The sequence below is a fragment of the Suncus etruscus genome, chromosome X, assembly GCF_024139225.1.
Source record: "Suncus etruscus isolate mSunEtr1 chromosome X, mSunEtr1.pri.cur, whole genome shotgun sequence".
Classification (NCBI taxonomy): Eukaryota; Metazoa; Chordata; class Mammalia; order Eulipotyphla; family Soricidae; genus Suncus; species Suncus etruscus.
Window position 1 is genome coordinate 61035783 of NC_064868.1, and position 10096 is coordinate 61045878.

At 38.3% G+C, this 10096-nt stretch overlaps 1 protein-coding gene across 1 annotated transcript in view; it reads left to right on the forward strand.

The window, feature by feature from the left end:
• EDA (ectodysplasin A) overlaps positions 1 to 9572 on the forward strand; it is a 159601-nt gene extending 150029 nt beyond the window's left edge. The window contains exons 4-7 of the mRNA XM_049766908.1: positions 2848 to 2882; positions 3769 to 3820; positions 6996 to 7120; positions 9205 to 9572. Coding sequence (XP_049622865.1) covers positions 2848 to 2882; positions 3769 to 3820; positions 6996 to 7120; positions 9205 to 9456 — 464 coding nt within the window. The 3' untranslated portion in view covers positions 9457 to 9572. The remainder of the gene's footprint in view (positions 1 to 2847; positions 2883 to 3768; positions 3821 to 6995; positions 7121 to 9204) is intronic.
• The last annotated feature ends 524 nt before the right edge of the window (positions 9573 to 10096 follow it).

The following is a 10096-nucleotide window of genomic DNA, read 5'->3' on the forward strand; positions in this document are numbered from 1 at the left end:
TTCAAAGGATGGTAATGAAATTGGAGCTCAATAGATAATATCCAGTAAGTCTAGCAAAATGGAGAGTTAAATATTTAAGTATCCAGTGTGTCTAATATGCTCTAACTTCTTGTTTATACTAACCTGTCATGGAAGGCAATCTAGTCTTACCCTTTCTTTCACTTCCATCAAAAATTATTTTGACTCTATCTTCCACTACTGTTGGGAATGCTGCCTGGTCTAAGCCCTGTGGAAAGCAGTTGGACAGTTCTCAGTAAACTCAAAATTGAGCTGCCATATGACCCTATAATGACACTTTTGGGTATCTATCTCAGGACAGAAAAAAATTTTATTCAAAAGGATGCATGCACACCAATGTTCATTGCAGTACTCAGTAAAATAGCTAAGACTTAGAATTAACCTAGATGTCTAACAACAGATGAGTGGATCATGAAGATAGAATACTGCAATGGAATACTATGTAGTTGTAAGGAATAATGCAATCATGCAATTTGCTACAACATGAATAAAACAGGAAGATATTATGTTAAATGAAGTAACCTAGAAGAAGTATAAATGCAAAATGATATCACTTATATGTGGTATTTAGAATAACTGCATGAAAAAATGAAATGGTCTAAATGGGAGTTGTCTCTAACACCCTTGTCCCCAGAGTATAGCAAGGAGAAGGAAAGAAATTGAGTGGAAGAGGAGAAAAACAAATATAAAAAGATGCAGACCAGGGCCAAGCAGTATCAGGTTTATTGGTGGTGTTAAAAAAGGACAGATCTAAATATCCAAGTCAAAGTCAACAACAATGGAATCAAAAGTTCCAAACCTTAGCAACCTAAACTTAAAATTGGCCTGTTATACTAGTAGGCTGGGGGGCAGGGATGGTAGTATGGGATGCACTTGGGGAACATAGGTGGAAGGAGGTTGACACTGGTGGTTGGATTGGCTCTGTTTATTATATTTCAGAAACCCAACTATGACGAACTTTCTAAATTACATTGGTTTTAATAAAATAAAATAATAAAGAGGTACTCCCAAAATATATAAGTTCGGGGCCTTAACTGGCACAGTATTTGTTCAAATCAACATTTTTAAGAAAAAAATAACTTTCTTGTACATTTCAAGTTGTTGTCGAACTTTGCACAGATATCTTAAAGAATGACAGAGCATTTTATTTTTATTATAACTAATATTTTGTGGTGCCAGAGATGAAACCCTGGGCCTTAACATGCAAAGCAATACTCTAATAATTGATGTATGTTAGAAAATAAACATAAGTTATTAAAAAATGGTTCTGACTCTACATATCCCTATAGTGGGCCGGTTAACTCATAGGAGGCAAAGAAAAAAAGATTTGAAAACGTAGTGGGATTCCTGTCTTCCTGTCAACCTGTTGACTGTACATGGAATTTTTCTGCTCTTATTCTCAACTATATATGGTGATATTCGATTGGAAGTATACTATGGTTAGAAATATTGGCATCTGGATATGATACTTAAAACAGTCTCTTCCCATGAACTATAAAGTGAAAATTTAACAAATTACTGAAGATGATCAATCATTAGAAATTGATCAAACTTTCAAAGAAGCAAACCTTTGTACCTTCTATCATCTTGTGAAGGAAACAAGCATTTCTGCACTAGATACTTACTATCATCAGATTGCTCGTTGAAATTTCTTTTGACATTTCTCTTGAGGCAGAAGTTTATCCAAAAGGTACAAATACAGAATTCAAACTGCCTAATTGGAGTTAGCAAGATTTATCAGGAGTCAATTCAGCTGTTATTTCCTTTACCTGCACCTTTCTTCTCTCATGGTACTTCTTTCTTAAAACATAGTAGATTTTCTGTGGTTAATTCTCCACATTTAACTTCTATATAAGGACTAAAATTATTTGACTCACAATTCAAACATGGCCAACAGTGTTACTAATACCACAGAGCTACAGTTATAGTTTTATCCAAATATTCCACAAAAGCTACCTGAGCAGAGGGAGAGCTTGCTTTCTACACACTTTACTGTCTAAATCTAGATGCTGAAAAGTTTTCTCATAATATTTATTTCCTAGAGTTAAATCTCTTTTAATAAAGGATATAAGAAAGCAACATATTATAAAGATTATTGGTTCAAGCCCCAGGAATAACACAGTTCCTGCTTGCAAGCATTAAGCCATGAATCTATTCAATGCAATTACCACACATATGCTAAGCATAATCCTAGTGGCACTGCCATTTGGGATTTCTAGCCCATACAGCAAAGTGTGTGTTCTCTGACACAACACACTCAACTGTATGTGACCATTGCAACTAAAGAGTGCTCCCCTAGTGACTACATCATTAAAATGTGGAAGTAACATAATAAGATGTGTGACATCCCCTAAGACCAAGTGTGCAAGCACCACAACTAAGTGTCTAGTCATTACAACAATAGTGGAAAAAGGAATAAAAAATTTAATTAGTGGTTTCTGTGAATAAAATTAAAGAGATCAAAGGTCCAAATTGGTTTTATTTGGATAATTACTAATACCATTGTCTCAAGGTTACACAAAAATGGAAGGCCCACTCATATGGACAGATGGATATGTTTAGTGTGACTTACCTTGACAAGTAGGCAAATTCCTTGCTGGATCCTGGACCCATTGAAGATACTGGTCTTAAGAAGTGATGGGGGAGAAATAGTCTCTCCCTTCCCATGGCACTGCATTGAGTCTCCTTGGAGCTTTAGTTCTGCAGAAAAAAATTCAGACAGTACTTAACTTTTAGGTGCAAGTCTCACTCATTGCCACTGACTGCCTAAGTAAGGAGAAAGTGAAGTAGAAAGATCATATGGCCTGATTTTTTTGTCCTGTTTTGCAGGTGCTGCTGATAAATCTGGAACTAGAGTAAACCAGGTTGGCTGGGAATTGCTCTGCTACTGGGGGAAAGGGAGGGACACACTACCTTTGAGTTTACTCCCTATTAAATTTATTGGTTTTATTTTGAGAGGATACCCTGAGGTTCTAATTTCACTCCCCAACCTTCCATATCTCCCTTCATTTTCTATGAACTTTGCCCAGGACCTGAATTTAGCTAAGGAAACTGAGTGTTGCCAGGCAAGTTTTCTTTTCTTTGCTCCACAAAATACCTGTATTCAATCTGCTATTAGTAAAGTCTATTCACTTGAGTCTCCAACTCCCCATCCACCCAGACACTAGTCAGCATTCTAAGCACCTGGGATCAGGAACTTGAAAGTTTAAGAGTGTGTCCTGGAACATTAGCCAATTAGCCCCAATCCAGCCACGCTTGGATTTCTGCTTTAATGACCAGAAGAAAGTCTTTCTCTTTAAGCTTTGTGGTTCCTAATGTCTCTTTTGACAGTCTCTACTGCCTTGCTTTGTTTCTCTTCAGTTTCTTTCAGTACAACCATTGGAATACAGTGATAAATCTATACTACTAAATGGTGCTTGATGGTTTGTAGGACATTTGTATACCTATCGCTTCATTAGTCTTTAAACAACTCCGTAAGAGATACCAAATAGAAATTCTTGTAATCCTCACATTATAGTTAGATAAATGAATCTGAGGCATTTGGTTGAAATCATGGAACTAGAAAGTGGCAAAGCTACAAAATCATATTTCCTTCTAACACAAATGTAGTATTTAGAATTCTGCAACAGGGTATGGGGAATCAGAATTGGAATATGAAAGAAGACTACAAGTCAGAGATATAATAATGGAAAATAGTGACTAAGCAGGCATTTCTCATAATGACTACTTTCTCTGTCCTTATTCTCCCAGCCAGCTGTGGTGCATCTACAGGGTCAGGGGTCAGCAATTCAAGTCAAGAATGGTAAGAGTCAATCAATGTAGGCTCTCTTCCTAAGAGAATCTTCTTTCTCTTTACTCTCAGTATTAATATAATCCCCAACATTCTTTTTTTCTAGCCCCCTAAGGTAACCTTGGGAGTAGGGACCCATTTTCTAATCCATTTTGCCCTCTGTTGGCTGACCCAGTAATTTCTTTTATAAATCCCATTGCTCTCATTTTTAACTTACATTTAGAAGCACCAGGAAGCTAAAAGAGACATGAAACATTATCTAAACCAGTGATTTTTCAACAACCAATTTGTGATCTGATACTGATAAAGAGATTTCTTGCCTTTCTGCTTATTTAAAATTTTAATAACTAAAAATATTTTTAAATATTTAAATATTTGGGAAAATTTGATAATATGAGGTGTAATCAAAACCATAAATGTTAATATGATCATGACATTTACCTAAACTTTAATAATAAAAAGAAGGTAAACCACTTAAATAACTACATATTTTATTTTGTAATGCTACATTTTTAAAGTAAAATACAAAATGCAGTCATTTTTCTTATTAGCAGCTCAAAGTACATTTATTTCTCTTGTTTTTACTGATAAGATGTTTGAAAACCACTGATCTAGACTCTTGGGAAATGGAGACTATATCAAATTTCCCATAAAGTTATATGTATTATGAGAAACATTTTTATGGTAAAAATTCAATAATGTATATATTTCTTGGAAAGGGTGTTTCTCCCCAGTAGGTGGAATTAAGTTAGATACTTCAGAATGTCTGCAATACTAATGTCAGTAAAATGGGGAATAGGTTTATTTATGTTAAGCGATACTTATTTAATATAATTCCTACATTTAAAAGATGTGAAACAGTCCCAGACAGATTAGATAATACTTTAATAAATCATACTATTTTGTCTATAACACTCGATGTTTGTCTCTTAACTGGTTCTAACAACAATCTTGTAAGGTAGGGTTTATAGGGACAGAATACTTTTTAAAGAGTTTCCCTAATAACTGGCTTAGCCACAACCTAACCTGTCACAAAGCTAATTAACTGGCCTCAAATTATATGTAAGTATAGAACCTGGGATTCAAAATTATGTCTGTCTTGTTCTTTCTCTGTACTATGTAACTTTAGTGAAATATGTATACTCTGCACTAAAGTATTCTGCTCATTCCCTTCTCCCAAAGAGAGAATTGAGCATTCATTAAAGATCAACCCTTTTAAGTATATTCAGTCTCCAGGTTATACAAATTCTAAAATGCACAAAGCTCTAAGAGCCTTGTGAAGCAACAGTCTGGCCAAAATACCAAAGGCTTACCAAGTTTGGAGAGGATGGGCTATGAGAAGCAGTGAATCAAGTTTAATAACCCTGCTGCCTGAGAATAGCTTATGAGCCCAGTGAGTCTGAATTGACTGTACTGAGTTTCCTTAATGATTGGCTTAATTACAACCTAACCTGACACCAGTATTAACAGCTTTAGAAATAATAAATAGGAACATAATATCCCTAAAATGCAACTGGGGTCAAGGTACCTTGGAAACAAGAATCTGGAGTGGGCCATGATTATTAGCTGTCCAGGGAGGAATGAGACAAGCAGAATATAGAGTTACTTAGGATGTTTAGATGGGAAGTCACAGAATTAATTTGTGCATGGAGTTCCTTGTTTTGTTCTTACTACCACATAACTAGACTTATTCCAATCCCTATGGTTTAAGCCCCTGTAACATTCTATATTTACCTCTAGTTTCACCACAAGCAGAGTGAGGGAGTCAGAAAATGAAGGATGGCAATCTTGAGTCAGTCTCCAAGGAACCACTAACAATTAACATCCATCAAACTCATGGTTATTTATCATCTCAAGCAAAAATGACTTTTTTCCCAGAAAGCTGGAGGCTTTCTCAGAGGCAATCTCTAAGGCAGTCCTCCTGAAACTAGCCAAGAATAAATATTCAAAATGTCATTTCTTGATTAAACAATGAATGGGCTTAGAGCAGGGAGGTTGGACTCCCTCTTCTCTAATGATGGTAAGGAAAATTTCTGCAATGGTCCTCAAACTACGGCCCATGGGCCACATATTGTATTTATTCCCATTTTGTTTCTTCACTTCTAAATAAGATATATGCAGTGTGCATAGAAATTTGTTCATAATTTTTGTTTTTACTATAATCTGGCCCTCCAACAATCTGACGGACAGTGAACTGGCCCCCTGTTTAAAAGTTTGAGGACCCCTGGGCTAGAGAGTAAAATCTCTACAACTTCCTCTTTCTTATTTGCTGGCTTCCTCTGTCCAGTCGAGGGAGAGTAGCCATGACTATGGTGGGATTGAGAGCTGGATAATTTCTCAAGGAGGTCTCCACTCCCAAACAGCTTTGCCAGCCCATGGCCAGTTCAAATGCAGTTTGTTAGTCTCAGACTCATGAGCATCTCTTTTCCAGTAGTGCCTTGTTCAAGGAATCATTGCCTCAGCTGACTTCTAATCCCTAAGGTTCTCCAGGGGCCAATTTCTTTAGTTTCCTGATTTACTGGGGTTCTTCCCAGAATGGAATGGTGTAAAAAAGAACAATTAAAATGAACTTGTTTTGGCCAGAGAGTGAACTCAAAAGGCTAGTCCATGTGCTTTGCATCTTGGAGGCCTGGATTTAATCCCTGGCACTGCATGGTCCCCTAAGAAATGCAAAGAGTTTTTACACCCTCCTTCCAGCATTTCTGGGAATAACCCCAAAATAACCAAAAAAATGATCTCTTAAAGAGGAAGTAAAGAAACATGAACATCTGAAATAGGGAAATAGGAGTTATGACGGGAGAAATAAAGCAATAACAAGAATCAAGCCTTCTACTCAATGTCTGCATTTTGCCTATGCAGAACCCAAAATAATAAATAGGATAACATCTCCACTCTCCTTCCTTCGCCACTCCCAAATCCATCTAGAAGATGCTAGTTAAGGACCCTTTCAGATGAATTGGTTCTCGAAAGGAAGAAGCATACTGCAGTGGCCTAAGGCATGTCTGGTAGCTGTTTATAACTACAAACCACTTATATGCTTCCAGATGCTTTTCTCAAAGCTAGCCTTCTGATCTATCTAGCCTTTATTGGGAAAGGGGAGTGTATATTGTTTGATATATTTCTCATTTCTATTATTGCCCAGATCATTCTGACATGTACTGAGTGACTGCCCTTCTCTCATACTGAGATCTTTCAGGTGGAGTTCTCAATGACTGGTCTCGCATCATTATGAACCCCAAAGTGTTTAAGCTGCATCCCCGAAGTGGGGAGCTGGAGGTACTGGTGGACGGCACCTACTTCATCTATAGTCAGGTAGAAGTGAGTACGGTTAGGCCTAACTCTTCTTATATCCAGAATGCAGATCTGATGCAGGCCACATAGGGGCACTGTGGAGACAGCCAAGATTCTATGGCTAACTTTATGCTTTGGGTGGTGAGGAAATTGAAAAGAGAATAGAGAATCTGGGACTCATTTGTTTTTCCCTAGACAGTTATCACAAAACATGAAAAGAGGTTCCTTACATATCTTACATCTGATTACCTTCAACAGGGTCCATCCTCTTGTTCCCAAATGGAATTATTTGATTCTACTGCCAAAATTGAACTTTGTATCAATATATTCTTTGAAAGTCAGTTCCACTATTTTTCCTTTTCCCAATACTGCTAGGTTGGGCATTACAATGAATAGCACTCCTTTGAAATTTCTATCCATCTCACAAAGATTTGACAGTCTTTCATTCCTCTTCTCCCCACTCCCCATGTTTCCAGCTTTTCTATTTCTTTATCATTCTTGCTTCCTTTCAGTTGACATTTTCCCAGCCCTTTTCTTTCACTACTTTTAATTCTTATTCTGCCATGTGCCCCCTCCCTAGGTGTGCCACTACCCATTTTCTTCCACCCTATTATTTGGCTCTATTGGAGTGTCTTTAGAAATAGATGAACATTGGGGCTGGAGAGATAGCATGGAGTTAGAGTGTTTGCCTTGCATGCAGAAGGACGGTGGTTCAAATCTTGGCATCCCATATGGTCCCCCAAACCTGCCAGGAGCAATTCTTGAGCATAGAGCCAGGAGTAACCCCTGAACACTGCCAGGTGTGACTCAAAAAAAGAAAAAGAAAAAGAAAAAGATGAATATTGAGGTTGGGGATTCTGTGGAGCAGGCGGATATCAACCACATAAATGCAAAAACTATAGAGCAAGGAGATGATTCTCATGTGGAGGCAGATAAATGAACATTTATTTGTAAGTCATCTGGGCATATTGGGTCCCTGTAAATATCAAAAAATGTTGGGGCTAGAGAGATAGCATGGAAGTAAGGCGTTTGCCTTTCATGCAGGAGGTCATCAGTCCCAGGGATTGCCAGGAGCAATTTCTGAGCCTGGAGCCAGGAATAACCCCTGAGCACTGCCAGGTGTGACCCAAAAACCACAAAAAAATGTGTCACCTGAATACACTGCTCTTTCCTTAAGATCCTAACTTTTCATAAAGTGATTCAGGATGATAGATGAAAGCAATATTTCTAAGATGCATATGAGTGTCATTGCAATGTCCTCTGAACTCCATTTGGCAGGTGGAATGTAATAGGTTAGGGCAATAAAGGATAGAATGTGCCAAGGACACAACTTGAAGTCATCTCAGGCCTTAAGCACCATGCAAACTGGTAAAATCCCCTTGTGAGTAGGGTTTGAGCAGAAATTTGTGCTTCCTTCGGTCCAAAAAATAGTGATAGGGACCTAGTTTTTGCCCTTCCAAATTCTTTATCTCATTTGTTATAGACAGCTCTCCATATATCTGGATCTGCTTCCTCAATCTTCAAATGAGAGGGCCAAGGAGCACTGTGAGAATCAGGAGAAAAATGTATTTGCAGAGGAGTGGATACTACAAACTGAAGTAATGATTAGAGAGTTTAAAAACTGTCAGGTTATATTACTGTGCCCTCCAGGGGAATCACTGACTTCTACATTTATTTATAAATATTCCTTATGGCTTGAAATTGATAGTTAATTTGTAATCACTTGAGTCTTTAGCACTGATTGAGCATCTAATGTGTGCATTGCATGCCAGGGTCAAGAAGTGAAGCAGGTGGGTAAATGGGGGTATATAAGGAAGCAAGGAGTCAAATAAGTCATGGTGCTTACTCTGAGAGTTTACAATCAGTAGGCTGTTGAAGGAAAGATTAGCTCAGTGACCTAAACCTCATGGAATAGTGACAGTAAGGTGAACATGTTTATTATTCTGCCTTTCCTGTTTGCTAACTAGAGTACCCTCAAATGGCACTTTCCACTTCATAAGGTGTACTGGCAGCTTATCTAAAAACTCTTGTCTATTCATCATAGGGGAGGGCCACACCCTTTCATTTCTCTCTTCCCCAATCCCTTCTTGTTATCTCTCACCCAGGTCTACTACATCAACTTTACTGACTTTGCCAGTTATGAGGTGGTGGTGGATGAGAAGCCCTTCCTACAGTGTACCCGCAGCATTGAGACAGGCAAGACCAACTACAACACTTGTTATACTGCCGGTGTCTGCCTCCTCAAAGCCCGGCAGAAGATTGCTGTGAAGATGGTACATGCTGACATCTCAATCAATATGAGCAAACATACCACCTTCTTTGGGGCCATCAGGCTGGGTGAGGCCCCTGCATCATAGATTTCCCATTGTGCCTCTGACTATGCACATGCCACTCATTTTAGGAGCTAGAACTTCCAGAATATTAAAGTGCTGCTGTGAAGGAGGCACATTGGTATTGCAACTACAGGGAGAAAACTTCCCATCTGCCCTGTGCTATTTATTCCTTGTGACCAGGAAGACAAGGCTTACTTGACTTTTCCAGAATGGCCTTGAGTACACTGGACAGTTGATGAACTATACATAAACAAAGCCTCCTTCTACATCTTCATGTTGACTGGCTGTGTCATAGATGTTTTGCTACAAGATTCCAGTGGTCAAAGCTATCATGTGTTGAAATACAATGAGGGTTCAAAGCAACAGTGAGGAGGAATCCAAGATGTTCTCCAGACGCTGAGGGTAAACATCAGTTACCCAGGGGGCTTCTGCTCCTCTCTTGGGAAAGGGGAAGTTAGAGAGGTAAACATTGTAGCTTAAGAATAAGTCAGGAAGTTATGTAAAAGGTATTTACCACAGAAATCAAGGGACAAAGCTATCAATCAGTGTCCTTAACAATAGAAGCATCCTCATTACTCTCTATTTTAGTCTCTCAGAGGGCCAGAAGGCTCATCCCATTCAAATTAAAAACCATGTCTCAAAAACTTGCTAAGCTTTCTTCAGA